At 40.6% G+C, this 20,002-nt stretch overlaps 2 protein-coding genes across 2 annotated transcripts in view; both read left to right on the top strand.

Annotated features, from left to right (window-relative positions):
- Nucleotides 1-8,819, top strand: part of RLF (RLF zinc finger) — an 80,616-nt gene extending 71,797 nt beyond the window's left edge. Inside the window, exon 8 of the mRNA XM_065891765.1 lies at nt 3,701-8,819. Within this exon, the coding sequence (XP_065747837.1) occupies nt 3,701-8,350 (4,650 nt within the window). The 3' untranslated portion in view covers nt 8,351-8,819. The remainder of the gene's footprint in view (nt 1-3,700) is intronic.
- Nucleotides 8,820-15,301: 6,482 nt separating this feature from the next.
- TMCO2 (transmembrane and coiled-coil domains 2) lies at nt 15,302-17,984 on the top strand. Its single transcript, XM_065896616.1, has 2 exons — nt 15,302-15,593; nt 17,587-17,984. Exons 1-2 carry the CDS (start codon nt 15,372-15,374, stop codon nt 17,899-17,901), a joined length of 537 nt encoding a protein of 178 aa, XP_065752688.1. The 5' UTR covers nt 15,302-15,371; the 3' UTR covers nt 17,902-17,984.
- The last annotated feature ends 2,018 nt before the right edge of the window (nt 17,985-20,002 follow it).

The raw sequence follows: 20,002 nt of genomic DNA on the forward strand, positions 1-20,002 counted from the left end.
ATTTATGGTCAGATAAGCTAGGTGATAATTATTTCTAATCACTGCAAATGAAGTTGTGTCTCCTATCTCATAGAGAACATGTTCAAGTAATTACAGAACTTGCCTTGTTTAAAAAAAAATTAGTGGTACAACTGGCCTTTAAAAAGTTGCTGTTTTTTTCCCAATCTTTAAGGGAAGTATGAATTTTCTGTTGCTGCTTAACAGATTACCACAACTTAGCACTTCAGTTAACACCCATTTATTAGCTCACAGTTTTGTAGGGCAGAAGTCCAGCACAGTGTGGCATGGTTCACTGCTCAGTATCACAAGGCTGAAATTGAGGTGTTGGCCGGGCTGAGTTTTTATCTGGAGGCTCTGTGGAAAATCCACTTCTAAGCTCATTTTTATTGTTGACAGAATTCAGTTCCTTTCAGTTATAGGGCTGAAGTCCTCATTTTCTTGCTGGCTGTCAGCCACAGTCTGTTTTCAGCTCCTAGAAGCCACCCTCATGCCATTCCTTCATTTTCAATCCAGCAAAGGCACTAGGAGTTCTTCAAATCTGACCTCCTCTACCTCTGACTTCCAGATCTAGATTTAAAGGGCTTGAGTGATTAGGTCAGGTCTAGGTAATCCACTTGTCTTAAGATCAGTGGATTTGAGGCTTTAATTACATCTGCAAAGTCCCTTTTGCCATGTAACGTAACATAATTATAGGAATGATATTTATAGGTTCTGCTTATACTCAAAGCAAGGAGATTATACAAAAGTGAAGGTCAGTGGGAGTCATCTTAGATTTCTGTTTACCTCAAGGAACCACAAAAAATGGGAAAGATGCTAGAGCATTAGGGAAGGTGGGCTTCTGACACAGACCAAGGAATTTGCTGTCCATTTGTATAACCAAAACCCATTTCTTTTTCATCTCAGTCTAGGACATTTTCCACTGTAATCCTTGTTTATATTTGTCCTGAAGGGTAGGAAAGTTATGGACTGGTAGGTGGAAGGGGAGTGAATGTGGAATTCTTTTCAAATTGAGAGACTTAACCTCTAGCTTTTTAAAAGAGAGGTGATCTAACCTGTATCAGTTGGGATGTAGTTCTACTGTGAATGGTAGATATCCAACAGCGATGGCGGTGTAAAGAAGATAGAAGTTTCTCCCTCTCCTATACAGGTAGATAACCCAGGTAGACAGGCCAGGGTTGCTCTCATGGCTCCACATATCAGAAACCCAGGTTCCTTTTATCTGCTGTTAACACTTAGCTTCCATCTCATATTCCAATCCCAGCTATAATGTCTCCATTCCAGATAGCGAGAAGTGGAGAGCAAACCACACTATGACACACCTTTTCCCCCACTCCTTCCAACACACACACACACACACACACACACAGAGAGACACGGTTACATCTAGCTGCAGGGGAAAGCTAGGAGATATGTTGATTATTTGATTATTCCAGGTGACTGTAACCAGATAAAACCAGGTGTTCTGTTTTTGTAAAAGAAGAGGTGAAACGATATTAGCACAGCTAGCAACCTTGCGAAGGAAAAGGTTAATGATGCTGAAAAGCTTTTGTGGGCGTTGGGTCTCTTGCGGAAGGAGGGCCTTGTAATAGAACCTCCTTATGTTCTGGGCTTCAGTTTTCTGTAAACAAAGAGCTTAAACCAAATGATCAATTAAAAGTGCTCAGAGTTGTTAAATTTTGATTCTGTGACTTGAGAAAGTCATATTGGAAGGGATGACTTTAGAGAATCCAGGGTCTCTCTCAAGACTTCAAAAATAGTATGACAGAAGAAAGGATGTGGATGTGGTTATATTTGAAGTAGAAGGCATAAGAAGAGGGATAATCTTGAAGCCAGTTTATTTGGCCTTAGGGCCCTTTTTGGTGGAACATAAAAGTAGTACTGTTTTGCAAAACATGACTTTATTTAGTTTAATCCTTTCTCTTTAGTAATAAAGAAGCTGAAAATTAGAGATGCGTGACTTTTGGAGAAAGTCTGTTAAGTTTTAAAATCATAGGTTCTTAACAAGTTACTTAACCCCTTTGGAAGACTGTGAGATAAACAGCAAAGAATGTGTGTTGTTTCTTAAACAGCCTAATGTAGTTGGAATCGTAAAATTTGTGAAATCATTAAGAACACTTTTCAAAAAGAAAATAACTACCATTATACATTCTGAACAGATATACCAAGAAGTTACTTGTTAAAGGAGTGATGAATAAATTAGAATTAGGATATGGAATGTGGAGCCGAATTTTGAAGAAACTGATAGATATGAATGATTTGATAGGTTTTAAACCAGGAAGCTGAAGAAGTGCCTTGGCATATTGTATCAAGGGCATGTGGGATATCGCCAAGTCAATTAACTTTGGAATTGGTGTAGAGTGTGAAGTGGTTAAGACTCAGACGCTGGGAAAAGATGCTTTAAGTTTAAATTCTTGCTCCTCTGTTCACTAGCTGGTGACATTGGCAACTAATTTTCTGAGCCTTGGTTTCTTCATCTATAAAATGAGGATGATGTATGCAAAAAGTTTATTTAGAATAGTGCCTAGGATGTAGTAAGGAGTCTGTAAATTGATAGCAATTATTTCTTTGTGTCCTCAGCATTTAGAATGGTGCCCAACGAGAATAATTGCTTAGCATATTGATGTTTGAACAGTGGAATTTATCCTCAAATATTTTATGGGGTTCTGTTGAATATTTACTATGTTCCAACATTGTAATACTCATTTTGGGTTACCTTATTTCATTTTTATAACAGCATTAGGAGGAAAATCCAATACTGCCACTATAATTATCATTGTACAGATGAGGAAACTGAGGCTTAGAGGAGTTAAAAACTTCTCACTGTAGTGAAGCTGGGGTTCAAAGTCAGTCAGAGTCATACTCAAAATTCTGTGCTCTTAAGTACCGTATTTTAAGCCACTCTGCCATAAGATCCTCCTTTTCTTGGTTTATATTATTTTCACGCACCCTTTCAGCCTCTCACATGAAAGAATCATCTTAAATGCACTTACCTTTTATCATATACAACCAGATCTTTTTTGTGATCTTTTGACTGATTTCTGAGAACCTCCTGCTAATAGAGAAATTTTCTGTTGTTTTTCCATGGGAAACTGAGATTTCAGTATACCTGTAACTGTAGAGTATTAATTCTTTTAGGAGGAAATGGAAAGGATCATTTATTCTAAGCCTTGAGGTTTTGAAAACACCCAATTGTTCATGACATAGACATATGAGTTTTTTAAATCGAATTCAATCTTAGACTCACTTTTATACATGTGTTTCCTCTTGCACCCATTTATTTAAGCCCTATCCTTCCTGCCCAGCTTGAGACAATTCTTTTTTGAATCCTTCAGTGACCTTATTTATCCTGACTGAGCTCCTTTGAATTTATGTGCTTTTATACATTTGGCACACAGATAAATTCCTTGAGGGTTAAGGACTGCTTTAATATGCAGTGCCTTATAAAGTTGGATACTCTATAAATGTACATTGTTGTTGTTCATGGTTGTAACATCTAATCCAGTCCTTTGCGTGTTGAAAGAAGGAGGATCTAAATGTAACTTGCAGGAAGAAAGATTTAAGAACTTTAAGTTTTAAGAAGTAAGTGTGTGTGTGTGTGTGTGTGTGTGTGTGTGTGTATGTGTGTGTCTTATCAGTGAAAGTTATGTAATGTTTCCAAACTGGGGAAAAAAAACCTTTTCTTCCCTATTTTTCTTAACAGGCACAAGATGCTGGTCTTGGGGTGTCGATTTTACTATGTGTCAGAGCTCTTCAACTCAGATCAAGTGAGGATGAAGAAATGAAGGCATCAGTTTGTAAAACAATTGCTTGTCTTTTACCAGAAGACTTAGAAGTTAGACGAGCCTGTCAGCTTACAGAATTCTTAATTGAACCCAGTTTGGATGGATTTAATATGTTGGAAGAACTGTATTCTCAACCAGATCAAAAATTTGATGAAGAAAATGCACCAGTTCCGAATTCTCTCCGATGTGAGCTTTTACTAGCTTTAAAAGCCCACTGGCCTTTTGATCCTGAATTTTGGGACTGGAAAACTTTAAAACGACACTGCCACCAACTTTTGGGACAAGAAGCCTCAGATTCTGATGATGACCTAAGTGGCTATGAACTGTCTATTAATGACACAGATGTTTTAGAGTCATTTCTTAGTGATTATGAGGAAAGTAAAGAAGATAAACAATATAGAAGAAGAGATCTGACAGATCACCAAAAGGAGAAAAGAGACAAAAAACCCATTGGTTCTTCTGAAAGATACCAGAGATGGCTTCAGTATAAATTTTTCTGTTTGTTATGTAAGCGGGAATGTATAGAGGCCAGGATTCTTCATCATTCTAAGATGCATATGGAAGATGGAATTTACACCTGTCCGGTTTGTATTAAAAAATTCAAGAGAAAAGAAATATTTGTTCCTCATGTGATGGAACATGTTAAAATGCCACCAAGCAGAAGGGACCGCTCTAGAAAGAAGTTACTGTTGAAAGGCTCTCAGAAGGGAGTTTGTCCCAAGAGCCCTTCTGCAACGCTAGAGCAAGGTCAGTCATTGAATGAACAAGCCAAAGGAGAGTCACATGAGTATGTCACATTCAGCAAATTAGAAGATTGCCACCTGCAAGACAGAGATTTGTACCCATGTCCTGGCACAGACTGTTCCCGTGTGTTTAAGCAGTTTAAATACTTAAGTGTGCATCTTAAAGCTGAACACCAAAATAATGATGAAAATGCCAAGCACTACTTAGATATGAAAAATAGAAGAGAGAAGTGTACTTACTGTCGACGACATTTCATGTCTGCTTTTCACCTGCGGGAGCATGAGCAAGTGCACTGTGGTCCTCAGCCTTATATGTGTGTGTCTATAGATTGCTATGCTAGGTTTGGATCAGTGAATGAACTGCTTAACCATAAACAAAAGCATGATGATCTGCGTTATAAATGTGAATTAAATGGCTGTAATATTGTTTTCAGTGACTTGGGACAGCTTTACCACCATGAAGCACAACACTTTAGGGATGCATCTTACACATGCAACTTCGTTGGCTGTAAAAAGTTCTATTATTCCAAAATTGAATACCAGAATCACCTCTCTATGCATAATGTCGAAAGTTCAAATGGCGATGTGAAGAAATCAGTGAAACTTGAGCCTGCAGCAGGTGACAAGCAAGATTGTATTGATCAGCCCCACCTACTTGACCAAACTGATAAATCACATTTACCAGAGGATCTTCTTTTCTGTGCAGGATCAGCTAGTTCTCAAATAGAAACTGCAGAAAATCTGAAAGAAAACAGTGACAGTAATTCTAGTGATCAGTTAAGTCATAGCTCTTCAGCTTCCATGAATGAAGAGTTAATTGACACACTGGATCACTCTGAAACCATGCAAGATATATTATTGTCTCACGAGAAAGTCTTTGTGCCCTCCGGTTTAAAAGAAAAATGTTCCAATGTGGCAGTTTGTTTTGATGGGACTAAGTTTACCTGTGGTTTTGATGGCTGTGGTTCCACGTACAAAAACGCAAGAGGCATGCAGAAGCATCTAAGGAAGGTTCATCCATACCATTTCAAACCCAAAAAGGTAAAGACAAAAGATCTCTTTCCCTGTTTGGGTAATGAACATAATCCAACAACTGAAAAGTTTGATACAGAACCTAAACCTAGCTCAGATACAAACAGTGACTCCCCAGATGAAGGTCTAGATCACAATATTCATACTAAATGTAAACGAGAACATCAGGGTTATTCCTCAGAAGCCACCATTTGTGCTTCTAAAAGGCCATGTACAGAGGATACCATGTTGGAACTTCTGTTACGCTTGAAGCATTTAAGCTTGAAAAACTCAATAACACATGGATCTTTCTCAGGGTCATTGCAGGGGTACCCATCCAGTGGTGCTAAGTCTCTTCAAGCGGTGTCACCTACAATCTCAGACCTTAATTTTCAGAATCAAGATGAAAATATGCCAAGTCAGTACCTGGCACAGCTGGCAGCCAAGCCTTTTTTCTGTGAGCTTCAAGGATGCAAATATGAATTTGTGACCAGAGAGGCTTTGTTAATGCATTATCTTAAAAAACATAATTACTCAAAAGAAAAAGTCCTTCAGCTAACCATGTTTCAACATCGGTATTCCCCGTTCCAGTGTCATATCTGCCAAAGGTCATTTACGAGAAAAACACACCTTAGGATTCATTATAAAAATAAACATCAAATTGGCAGTGACAGAGTAACTCAGAAACTATTAGATAATGAAAAATGTGATCATGAAGGCCCATGCTCAGTAGACAGGTTGAAAGGTGATTGTTCCGTGGAACTTGGAGGTGATCCCAACAGTAACTCTGAGAAGCCACACTGTCATTCTAAAAAGGATGAATGCAGTTCAGAAACAGATTTGGAGTCATCCTGCGAAGAAACAGAAAGTAAAACATCTGATATATCATCACCAATAGGTAGCCACAGAGAAGAAGGAGAAGGAAGAGAGGGGAGAGGTAGCAGGAGAACTGTTGCTAAAGGAAATCTCTGCTATATTTTGAATAAATACCACAAACCATTCCATTGTATCCATAAAACTTGCAACTCCTCATTCACCAATCTAAAAGGCTTGATTCGCCATTACAGGACTGTACATCAATACAACAAAGAACAGTTATGTTTAGAGAAAGACAAAGCGAGAACCAAAAGGGAACTTGTCAAATGCAAAAAGATATTTGCTTGCAAATATAAGGAATGTAACAAGCGTTTCCTGTGTTCTAAAGCTCTTGCTAAGCACTGTAGTGACTCTCATAACCTAGACCACATTGAAGAGCCGAAAGTGCTTTCTGAAGCAGAGTCAGCGGCCAGGTTTTCCTGTAACCAGCCTCAGTGCCCTGCTGTTTTTTATACATTCAGCAAGTTGAAGCACCACTTGATGGAACAGCATAATATTGAAGGAGAAATACACTCAGATTATGAAATTCATTGTGATCTTAATGGCTGTGGCCAGATTTTCACCCATCGCAGTAATTATTCTCAACATGTATATTATCGACATAAGGACTATTATGATGATCTGTTTAGAAGCCAGAAAGTGGCAAATGAAAGGCTACTAAGGAGTGAAAAGGTGTGTCAAAAAACTCACCCTCAGGGGCATGAACATCAGACTACCAGGAGATCGTTTAATGCTAAGGCTAAAAAATGTGGCTTAATCAAAGAAAAGAAAGCTCCGATTAGTTTTAAAACAAGAGCTGAAGCCCTCCATATGTGTGTGGAGCATTCTGAGCACACGCAGTACCCTTGCATGGTTCAGGGATGCTTATCTGTGGTGAAGTTGGAGAGCAGCATAGTGAGGCATTACAAACGTACCCATCAGATGAGTAGTGCCTATTTAGAGCAACAGATGGAAAATCTTGTCGTTTGTGTTAAGTACGGTACCAAAATTAAGGAGGAGCCCCCTTCTGAAGCAGAGCCCTGTATAAAGAAAGAAGAAGATAGAAGCTGTGAATCAGAGCTCACAAAGCACAGCCATTCCCCAGGTGACAGTAGCATACCTGTCCAGACCGCCGATTCCCTTTATCCAGGTGAAAGGGATGGAGGTCAGAAAGGATGTACAGAAAGCAACTCGGTTTTTGATGCAGATACTCTGCTCTACAGAGGAACTTTGAAATGTAACCATAGTTCAGAAACCACTTCTTTGGAACAGTGTAACACAGTTCAGCCTCCTCCTTGTAAAATAGAAAATTCCATACCTAATCCTGATGGGACTGAAAGTGGGACTTATTTCACAAGTTTCCAGCTGCCTTTACCAAGGATCAAAGACTCAGAAACCGGGCAGCAAAGTTCAGGGCAAGAAAACACTGTAAAAAATTCAACCCATGTCCCAAAAGAGAATTTTAGGAAGCATCCACATCCCAGGTCATTTGATTTGAAGACTTACAAACCCATGGGATTTGAATCTTCATTTCTGAAATTTATTCAGGAGAGTGAAGAGAAAGAAGATGATTTTGATGACTGGGAGCCTTCAGAGCACTTACCATTAAGTAATTCTTCACAACCCAGTAATGACTTAACAGGGAGTGTTATGGCAAATAATATGGTGAATGACAATGACCCTGAAGTTGACATACCTCATTCTTCCAGTGACTCTGCAATTCACGAGAACCTGACTGCAATCCCACCTTTAATAGTAGCTGAGACGACAACAGTTCCTCCCTTGGAAAACCTGAGGGTCGTATTGGACAAAGCATTAACAGACTGTGGAGAACTCGCCTTAAAACAGCTTCATTATCTTCGGCCAGTGGTTGTCCTTGAAAGATCTAAGTTTTCCACACCAATTTTAGAGTTGTTTCCAACAAAAAAGACAGATGAGCTTTGTGTAGGAAGTTCCTAAATAGCAATTTTGTTTTAGAAACAGACTGGCTCCAACACTGCAACATGGGGACAATTGCCAACTCGAACAAAGGCTGAGAACCAGCCACACCATTGTTTAGGGTAGAATAGGCTGTGTATTTACATGAATGTATAATATCTATGTCAGCAGTATTGGCTGAGTCCATTAGCTCTCCAGTTGGTTTATTGATTGGTTTTTTTTTGTTTGTTTATTAAAAAAAAATGGAACTGTATTCTTGTTTGGTGCTAATTAATACATCAAAATATATTGGGGCTTCCTTTTTCAAATTAAGTGTGCATGATTGTATATGGAACAAATACTAAGATCCCAGGGTGGGAGGGCTAGGGAAAGGGATATGTTCTTACTTGACTTGAATGTGCACCTGAGGGTGCTCTGTGTAATATATTGTACACTACAGCATCTTATATTTTTTGAGTTGAGTTTCAATAAATTACAATTTTTCACCCATTTTTTGTTTAGTCATAATGAGTTTTCATGCCACACATAAATTGGAATTGCACTTATATTTTCTGGAATGTGCACTTATATTTTACCCCAGTAGTTTTTTGTTTCTTATTAACCAAACCATTCAGATGAAGCTTCCTTTTGAATGACTATTGTCTTAAAATTTTTGTGGAAAGAAAATTCCGAGACAGAATAATTAACTCTGGGAGTCAAGATAGCTGCCAGAAGAGGATGTCCAGGAGTTGTCCAGGTAGAAAGGAGAGCGTATGCCGAACATAATGTGAAGGGCACAGCAAATTCAGAGATGTAAAGTCATGTTTCCAGGCAACTACAAATAATTTGATAGGCTGTCAGTAAAAGGGGAGCACTGGAGCGGATGAGATTATTGTAGAGATAGGCAGGAACCAAACCATGAACACTAAGGACTTTGACTTGAGTCCATAGGCAGCTGAGAGCCTTTGAAGAATTTTAAACAAAACATTCATGTTAATAATCTATAGATAACTTGAAATGAGTGTGATTTCAGGGGCTGAGAATTGAAACAGTAGATATTAAGACTGTTGAAGTAATTGAGGCAAACTTGGTGAGAGTCTGTACTGACAACTGCAGCAGAGGGATGAGTAGACGAAATTGAAAAATTCAAGAGGATTATTGGATGTTGGAGGGTGAAGAAAACGTTTTGAGGAAAACTTAAGGTTCAGTAGTGATACAACCAATTGAGGTGGGACTACAAAAGGAAGAAATGGATTTGGGGGAAGAGGATGGAATGTATTCTTATAAATACAGCAGCTTTATTCTCTGTTCCTTTTAAAGTTTGCAGCCACTTTCATTAGCTAGCAATGGAACGACTCATACTCCTAATATCCCTTTCTTATGCCTCTGGTTAAGATTTTAAGATCTTTTCTCTAACCCTTAAACCTTGTTTTATCAGCTCTTCAGGGATTTCATTCTGCCACCTCCTCACCCTAAGAGTCTGAAGCACCCCCCAAGCCCAAGTCATTCCTTGGCTCAGGTCGTAGTAGGTAACAGGATTCTCAAACAAGATTCTGTTGAAAGAAAAAGTGACAGTAGAACATCTGAGAGGTTGAGGTCACTCCTGACTCCTTTGGGATCTTTGGCTGATTTCTTCTGTGGGCTTCAGTTTCCTCACTTACGAAGTGAGGCGGTGTAGGTGATGATTTTGAAAGGTCCTTATCTGTGATCTGAGCATGAGAAATAACCAGTGGCCTCATTTAAAAAATTCCTAATACTAGAGATTTTTACATCAGACCAAGAGAAAGCTGCTAATTTATTTAAGACTCAACTATATCCAGCCAAAAAAAAAAATTGTAAAAAATTTAAAAATAAAGGGGAGGGCTTCCCTGGTGGCACAATGGCTAAGAATCCGCCTGCCAGTTCAGGGGACATGGGTTCGAGCCCTGGTCCAGGAAGATCCCACACGCCGCGGAGCAACTAAGCCAGTAAGCCACAACTACAGAGCCTGCACCCTAGAGCCTGCGAGCCACAACTACGGAGCCCGTGCACCACAACTACTGAAGCCTGCATACCTGGAGCCCGTGCTCCGCAACGAGAAGCCCGTGCACCGCAACGAAGAGTAGCCTCGGCTCGCTGCAGCTACAGAAAGCCTGCACGCAGCGATGAAGACTCAACGCAGCCAAAAATAAAATTTTAAAATAAATAAATAAAAATAAAGGGGAATTCCCTGGTCGTCCAGTGGGTAGGGCTCTGCACTCCCACTGCAGGGGGCAGTTTCAATCCCTGGTCAGGGAACTAAGATCCCACATGCCACCCAGTTCAGCCAAAATAAAATACACTCAACTATATCCATTCAACCACCTCTAACTCCTACCTCCTGGAAGGACCAAGTGAGTCCATTTGCAGTGGAACCAAACCCTGGTTTTCAGAACCCAATTGAAGGTTTGCTTTAAGATGACCCTAAGATCATTTTCTGTTCCAGTTGTAGCGGCTTGCTTCGTTTGATCTTTATTGAAGACAATGTTCTGTTAAAAACCAGCATGTGTGATTATATGATAATACAGAAGATCAGAGGGTTATTTTTGAAGTTTTTAGTACTGTCATTTTTACTTGATGTCTCTTTGGAGTTTGGCCCCAACCCCTGACACAGACCTGGAAGCACTGAGTTTGTGCCCCCTAAAATGATAGGTGGAAGTCGAGAATGCCAGACACTTTGATTCTTGAATTTTACCGAGAATTCTCTTGCTTCCATGTTTCCCCATGTTCATGAGCACATGTGTGAAAGAGAGCGAATCATTAGTGATTAGCCTTCCTAGGGATTTCATCCCTAACCTATCCCCTCGGTCCCAGGTTACCTACTTTTTTTTTTTTTTTTAAAGAAGATGTTGGGGGTAGGAGTTTATTAATTTATTTATTTTTGCTGTGTTGGGTCTTCGTTTCTGTGCAAGGGCTTTCTCTCGTTGTAGCAAGCGGGGGCCACTCTTCATCGCGGTGCGTGGGCCTCTCATCTCACTATCGCAGCCTCTCGTTGCGGAGCACAGGCTCCAGACGCGCAGGCTCAGTAGTTGTGGCTCACAGGCCTAGTTGCTCCACGGCATGTGGGATCCTCCCAGACCAGGGCTCGAACCCGTGTCCCCTGCATTAGCAGGCAGATTCTCAACCACTGCACCACCAGGGAAGCCTGTCCCAGCTTACCTACTTTTGACCTGCACTGTGAAGGACAGTCACTGGAGAACAACAGAGTTAGTCATTAGCCAAATATTTAAAGATAATTCCAGATGTTTTGGGAGATAAAAATAACAAAGCAGATTTGTTACAGGATCTGCTATCATGGAGCTTTAATGTGAGAGCTGACATAGCTTAAACATTTTAATCACAGTGTGGTCATGGATCAGCAGCATGGGCATCACCTAGGAGCTTGTTCAAATGTAGAATGTCAAGTCCAGACCTCCTGGTCCAAAATCTGCATTTCAGTAAGGTCTCCAGATGACTTACAGGCACAGAAAAGTTCTAGAAGCAGTGGCCCAGAATACGAAGTGGGAAGTGCTGTGAGAATGCAGGATAATTACACTTTTTTTTTTAGCACTTTACATAAAATTACCTTGTTGAATTTTCATAACTCCATGAAGTCAGTACTGTTAGTATTCTTATTTGACAGATAAAAACTTAGGAGAGGGATGAAGTGTCTTGCCTAGCTGATAAAGCTGGGAAGAGGTGGAGCCCAGTTTCCAATCTCATCTGACTGGAAAAATGTCAGGGAGGGGAACTTACTGTGAAGGAAGAAAGATGGAAAGTGGCAGGTGGTATTTAAAGTACCACAAATACCACAGTTCTGTAATTAAGCTGTAATTTTTGTGAAAGTGAGCAGTGGGAAATAAAGCTTGAAGCACAGGTAAAAAGCCAGGTCATGCAGATCCAACTCCAGTCATATGTCCGGTGTTGACAGTTACTCATTTGAGAAAGAGGTGGAAAGGAGAAACTACTGTTTCTGTGAATATCGTGTGACTTATGGAAAAGTCAGTTTTTCTTCCGGAAAGAAACTTCTGAAAATCAGACAAGTTGCTTGGTGTCCCCTCTTCACCCCCATGGTAGACTGTGAGGCCTCGCGGCTTTCTACTCCTGATTCGGGACACGACCTCCTATTATGTACAGCTGAGTCTGCAAAGAGTGGCCCACTGTGCTAGCAGGCCTGCTTTGTCTACACTTGCAGAAATATAGCCTGTGACGGCCTGCATTTGGAGGCCTGAACCTCTCTGAGGAAGTAACTGGGATAGTCAGGAGATTTAAAAACCTGTCAACCTGTATTTGGCAGGTTTAGCCTGGAAAAGAGAAGCCAAGAGGCATAGGAAAGCTATAGCCAGATATTTACTAAGCACACACCTTCTGCCAGCTTCTGGGGAGAATGTTGAACATGACAGGGTACATTTCCTGCATCCTGGAGATTAGAGTCTAGTCAGGAAGACAGACATTAAACAAAACACTACAAAAAATTAGTTAAGTAAAAGTGCTACAAAAGATGCCCTGACTGAGGGAACCAAAAAAGAGGACAGGAAAATCTTCCTTAAAGGAAGCAATGTTTAAACCTGAAGAAATAATAGGAGTTAGGATAATCCAATTATGTGCCAAGGCTTTGTGGTACAACAGCTTGGTGTGTTAGTGACATTGACAAATCTAGTAGAGCTATAGAGTTAAGAGAATAAAAGGGAAAGGGGTAGGAGAGAAGATTGGATAGGTCAGCAGGAGCCAGGTATTTTAGTGCCTGTCACTATGGTCTGGATTTTGGATTTTGTTTGAAGGACAATGAAGAACCTAGTGAAGCTTTGAAAGTAGGCACTGCATAAATCATAAGTTGCAGTGTAAGTCAAGAAGTCCTAATAGGGCACAAAGTGGAAGTGACTGAGGGATGGATGGATGGATGGATGACACTAAAGGTGGGCTGAGATACCTCGCATGGTGATAAATGCATCATTGGAGGTGTTCTGGCGGCCGAGAGGCGAGTCAAACAATAAATGGGTTTTCAGACTAGATTCTCTTTGAGGGACATTATACTATTGAGATCCACAATACCTTGCATTTGGTCATAAACATCACTGTAAATAATAGTTGCTCTCTTTTACACAAATTATCAAATTCTCATTACAGTAGCCCTACAAGGTAGGAATTACTCTCACTTTACCAATGAAGATATTGAGCCTCAAGTTAAGTAACCTGCCCAAGGTAACAAAGTTAGTGAATAGTACAGCCAGAATTTGAACCCAGATCCATTATACTCCCGAAGGCCTATCCTCTTAACAGCTACCCTATAAAGCTTCTATAGAAACGAGTACACAAATGTGGTAATAGGCACTTGATGATTGACCAGTTTGGGCTATAAAGATACCTGGAATTCTTCTAGGGGACTCTGTATTTACTTAAAAATATTCGAATGCCTGCTAAGTACCAAGCACTAGGGATACAGTAGTCAATAAAATGGACTTTGTCCTTGTCTTCCTTGAGTTTACAATAGTCAGGGAAGATATATTAAACCCAAAATTGCACAAATAACCTTAATCGTGTCAAGTGCTTTGAAAGTAAAGTCTAAGGTGCCATGTAACAGGGGGATCTCATCTAGTATAGGAAGTCTTGGGTAATGATTCGGTTGTCACAACCATATTTTTCTCCTAAAAGTTTTTGGTTATCATTCTTTAATGGGTTCTGACATATGTTTAACTTGTTATAGTAAAATCCCAAGTCTTATCTGAGTAATTTGTATTCCTTTCTAGAAAAGATTCTGGTTGTGGTCAGTCACTAGCAGACTATGGGTTTAACATCATTAGCAGCCGCTCCTAAATCAGTAGGTCATTTCGCCCTGACATGGTACTATATATCCAACAACATTCTAGACTCCGCTTCCTGGATGTGTCCCTGACACGTCAAGCAACTTGCCATACCTCTGATTCCTGCAAGAACAAAACAGTTATTCTTTCTCCATCAGGCTTCCCTATTCATCTTCTTTCTTTCAGTCAACCAGATGAACAAATCAGAATAGCATCAGACAATATTTTTCTAAAAGTTGTCATAACTGACCCTTTCTCTCCTTACTTACCATGCCCCCCCCCCTCCTCTTGATGCAAACCCTCTTTTGGATTCTTGCCGTCTTGGTAAATGATCTCACAATTTATATTATACGCTTGTGTGTGAACTACCTTTTTTTCATGTAAGATTTTTGGGAACAGACCTTATATTTTATACTTTCATACCTCCTTGTTGAGTAGATAGGTACTAGTCAGTAAATAATGGATTTGATAACATGGCATATAGGTTATGGTACAGCATGCTACTGTTTACAAAGTGCTTAGGAAATTATACCATTTGTTCCTAGTATAAATCTTATGAAGGAGATGTAAACAGATGAGCAAAATGAGGCTCAAATATGTCAAAAGCTTTTCCAAAGATCACGATTTCTAAGCAGTAGTGACATATGAAAAAGGAAATGCTACAAAATGATCCAGTAAGAACCTCCCTCCACATTTACCAAGTAAACTATTCGCTCTTTAGGAAAGCCCTTTTTAAATCCTGTCTCTTCTCTCTCCACTTAACCTCAGTTTTCTCAGTTGAAATGTGAAAATAATTGCTCTCCATCCCATGGATTGTTGGAAATGTTCTATACACTGTTTAAGAGGGTAGCCACTAGCCACACGTGGCTACTTACATTTACATTTAATAAAATGTAAAATTCAGTTCCTCCGCCACACTGTCCACATTTCAAGTGACTAGTGTCTTCCACGTTGGACAGAGCAAATATAGAACATTTCCACCATTGCAGAAAGTTCTGTCGGACAGTGCTGTGTTAGAGCTAGGACTTGCCGAAGATTAGAGAGAGTGCTATGACTGAACTGAAAATTCAGACGACTGTCTGCTTGGTTTTGAGTGAGAAGGTTCAGTGGGTGAGTGGGAAACAAGCTGAGCTTCAGAACCGTGATATCACAAAGCACAGCTCACAATGGCTTCAGAACCGGACTCCCAGACAACTCTTCCTAACTCGTATCTAGGTTCCTAAAGCCTCTGCACATGCAGTTCCTGGAGCTGCTGTTATATTAAAATGTCACCTTTGTCTTCTATCTGGGACATCATCTCTCTGAGCTCGATATGGAATTATCTACAAGCAACTTTTCTGGGAGAGACTAGGGTGCCTCAGCAAGCAAGTTTGGGGCTACTAGATAATCTTGTTCCGGCTCTGCAAGTGATCCTGGGGATTTCCTTTTTGATTTTGTTGGGAATAGGAGTATATGCCTTATGGAAACGAAGTGTTCAGTCAATTCAGGTTATACTCTTTCGTTACAGAGAAATTTAAATAGTTTTACATTGAAATTTGGTCAGTTCCCTCCCATATTGCTGCCACCCAGTTTTAAGACCATGCATATAAACCAGAGTGAACCTTTGTCTCTGAAGTTGGTTGAAAGTACGTTATCCTTAAAAACTTCCACCGGTTAGGTTTTTGGCATAAAAATGGTCTTTCTCACAATGATCTTTGGCTTGTCTTAAGATAAAACACATTAAAGAAGTTCATAATCTGAGAAGGCAGCCTTACCTCCAAATTTATTTGATCATATATTTGTATTCATCTTTGAGTGTCTAACCGTGTGCCAGACACCGTGTGGAGTACCTCTTATAGAATAGCACTGCAAGTATAACTGGGATCTTGGGTTTCGCCTTTCTGTTCTTACTGTGCCTTTGCTCTGTAACTGATGAGGAAGCGTGTATATTTATTTAGTCATCACAATGAATATACAGGGGCTCTTTTGGGGAATAGGAGTACAATTGGCTGGGATTATGAAAAACATTTAGGATTTTACAAACATACCTCTGTTTAATTACCAATTATAGCTATATTGACAATATAGTTAAAATGCTTTGAGAATCCCAACAGTTCCATGAAATAGAGGTTATTTTCATATGACGAACTAGGAAACTGAGGTGCACTGAGGTTCAGCCTAAAGTTAAGGAGACGGGACTTAAAGAGGGCTTTGTTAAAGGGTGACTGGTTTACTTGGTAAATGCTGAGATAAGTTATTACTGGATTATTTTGTAGCGCTCACTTATTTTCATGTCACTACTGTTGAGAAATCAGTCACGTGCATTCTCTTAATCTCTCAAAACCTTGCATGGTAGGCAGGGCAGGGATTATTATCTCCATTTTGTAGGTGAGCGAACTTGGTTATCACTGACCCAAGGTGACATAGATTGTAAAAGCTGAGATTTGAACCCAATTTTTAGGATTCTAAATTAAATTCTTCTCCAAAAATCTCATTTAATATAGTCCAACTGACCTAAATCCCCAACAGGGACTTGTGTGTCTACATATTCATATACATGTATTTCAGTTAGAATATAGAAGAATAGAAGGCAAAACACCAAACTCTTATCTGTACTTCTGGGTTCTGCTCTTGTTTGGTTATTGTTTAATTCAATCAGAAAGATGAATTTTGCAGCCCTCCAGACACCTCAGCCAAGAAAAAGAGGTAGTATAACAGAGTGGTTAATAAGCTCTGGAGTCAGACTACGGGGGCTTCTTCATTCTATCACTTGCTGTGTGATGTGAGAGCAGTCACTTAGCCTGTAAACCCCAGTTTCCTTATCTGTGAAATCGGTTTGCTAACAGTGCCTCCCTCAGGGTTTTGGTGAGGATTAAAGGAGATCTTGTATGTATAAAGCTTAGCACACAGTAGTACTCAGTAAGCAGTGCTAGTTATTATAAGGAAAAAAGATGATTTTTTTTATTTTCCCACCAGGACTCTGTCCTAGCACATTAAAAAAATTTTTTTTCTATGACCAGGAAATCCAGTGTTTCAGACCACTGTGTCCTAAGAGAATATACATGGAAATCAGAATTCCTGGATTCCAGTCCTGGCTCTACCATTTCCAAATATATGACCTTGGACAATGACAGAGTCCAAACTGCAAGGCATCTAAATGGTTATCCAGCTCTGTTTTTTTCTACATAAATAGGTCCTGCGTAGGGAAGGAAACTCCTAGCACAGAGCCTTGCATGAGGCAGACTTTCAGCAAACAGTATCTACTATTATTTTTAAAATTATATTAATTACAATAATCCCTGACCTGCCTACCACTCCATTTTGTGATAAAGATCAAAAGACAAAATAGGTGTGAAGATGTTTTGTTAGACAGAAGGCTTGGCATAGGAATGAGGGATTATTATTACTTCTAGAGTCATCTTTTGTTTTTGCATCTACAGTAAACTGTGGCATTTCACATTTATAAACAAGTAACGTTCAACTTCTGTTGTTTTATTTTAGAAAATATTGTTGTTTGCAATCATACTCTACAAACTTTACAAGAAAGGCTCAGATTTTTTTCAGGCTTTGCTGGTCAACCCAGAAGGGAATGGTCTCCCATTTCAAGACAATAATATCTTCCTATCTTTGGGTCTGCAAGAGAAAATTCTAGAAAAGCTTCAGACAGTGGAAAACAAAATGAAGGACCTGGAAGGGATGATCATTTCCCAAAAACCTGCCACAAAGAGGGATTGCTCCTCTGAGCGCAACTGCAGCTGCTCTGACTGCCAGAGTCCCTTACTTACATCAGGGTTTACATCCACATCTGAAATGTGATGGACTCCAATCTTTTCTAGAAAAGCACTGTTTCCCTCATGTGTGCAGTGGTGTATCAATAAAGACAGAGAACTATATTGAAATTACCCAGCCAGGACTGGCTCTCTATTCAGCAGGGCCCAGCTTCCACTTGTGTGTGTGGTGGGGTTACGTGGGGGATCGTGGTGGTTAAAAATGTCTGAGATTGTGGTGCCCACTTGGCAGGCTGGAGACCCTAAGCAGCCATATAGAAAAGGAATCATGGGAGTGGGAAAAGAAGGGAGAGTGGTCAGGGATGTGGCCTTGAGCTCCATGCTGAAGAGGTTGGATTCGATATAATAAAAACAGCAAGAAAGTGCTGTTAAGGGTGATGCTGTGGACTGTCCTATAAAGAGGGAGGCTGGCTCTTGTGCTGGTTTTTGGCCTAAAGATAAATACGTGGCCTGGAGTCTCCCTGCATTAATTATTCAGAGGTGGGCAAGGGTGGGGCTGGACATAAAGGAGATTGTTTGATTTTATCCAACTTTTACTAATTCTTATTCTGTGCTAAGAAAGCATTGTGATCATCCTTGGGAATCTGTTCTGAGTGCTTCTGGAGCACTCAGTTTGGTTGGTTGGACAGGTCATTTCAGAACAAGGGATTATAAAAATAATACAGGGAATTCCCTGGCGGTCCAGTGGTTAGGACCCCGCGCTTTCACTGCCGAGGTCGTGGGTTCAATCCCTGGTCAGGGAACTAAGATCCCGCAGCCGTGCAGCCAAAAAAAAAAAAAAAAACATAATACAGAACAAGGGTCATATCTTAGCTTAGGTGAATTCTCCTCGTGTGAATCCTAGCTTAGCAGGGAGGGAAGAAGGGAAGGAGGCACCTACCTGCCATTCCACTCAATGAGTGTGTCCCCTGCTGAGAAAGATGGCGTACTGGGGAGATGGTGGTAGATGGTTGTCTCAGTGGGTCTCAGATTCTACAAGCCTTATCGTGTGCGCATTTTGCCACAGTAAATGTGATTACAGTCATTGAAACACTTTGTAACCATCTGACACCTAAATGAAATACTTTATAAACAGTGGTTTGTTGCCATGCTGGAGGAAAACTGGCTGCCTTGTTCCACAGGAGACAACACATAAGTCTCCCAAGTGATGCCAAGCAGGGCCCTGTGGGGTTCCCGGGCATGGAGGGGTTTTTGTCCCCCATTTCTTGTAGGCAAGACTCCAGCCTCCATGACCTTCCCTGAGTGCCAAAGGGCAGATCTGAACAGTTGCTCATCTAGGGAGGAGCAGCCAGGAAACCACCTGAGGCAGGATTAAAGGGACCAGAGAAGCTCATCAAGATTAGGAGACCACCAGAGACCCTCCACACACCCTAATCCTGTCAGCAGTCCCACCCTTTTGCAACTTTGCTGAAGAAAGAAGAATGCAAGACTGTCGCTGCCTAGATCCTTATCACATACCTCTGACCACTACCCCGGACGAGGGGGGGCACAGTTCTCGAGGCACTAGCCTGCGGTGTTCCCTCTCTGCCTGGCAAAGAAATAAAGCCACTCTTTCTTTCTCCTCCATAACTCTGTCGCTGTATTTCTGTTTGGCGTCGGTGTACAGAGAACCAAGGTTTTGGCATGACAAGTGACATCTTCCTAAGGGATTTCTGCAGGTAATTCTGGTCATAATTTTTGTCCAGTGCATGGGAGTTAGAATGCAACTCCTGAATAAAGGTGAGACTTCACTGTGTAGTGCAAGAACAGGCTGGTGAATACAGGGCGTGGCCAGGAAAGCCTTGGCAGAGGAGGTGACACTTGAGTTGTCCCATAAGGGGTTACACAGGCAGACACTGAAATGGAAAGTATTCCTGCTGGTGGGCTTACCACAGAGCCATGTGAGAGAGAGGATGGCTTACTTGGAGGGCAAGGAGAGTTTCAGGGTGACTGAGAACTGCCTATTTCCAGAGCGACAATGAAGGATTTTGGCTTCAGGGAAGGACACACTAACCTCATCCTCAGATCAGCTTTAATTTCTGATGTGAACAGAACAGATGGGAGTTATCAACAATGTGCATTATCTGACGGTGTAGGTGGGAAGGTTTTGAACTGTGCTGCTGAAGGAGTGCCACGCAATCTTTTAAAGT

The sequence above is a fragment of the Phocoena phocoena genome, chromosome 1 (assembly GCF_963924675.1).
Source record: "Phocoena phocoena chromosome 1, mPhoPho1.1, whole genome shotgun sequence".
Taxonomy (NCBI): Eukaryota; Metazoa; Chordata; class Mammalia; order Artiodactyla; family Phocoenidae; genus Phocoena; species Phocoena phocoena.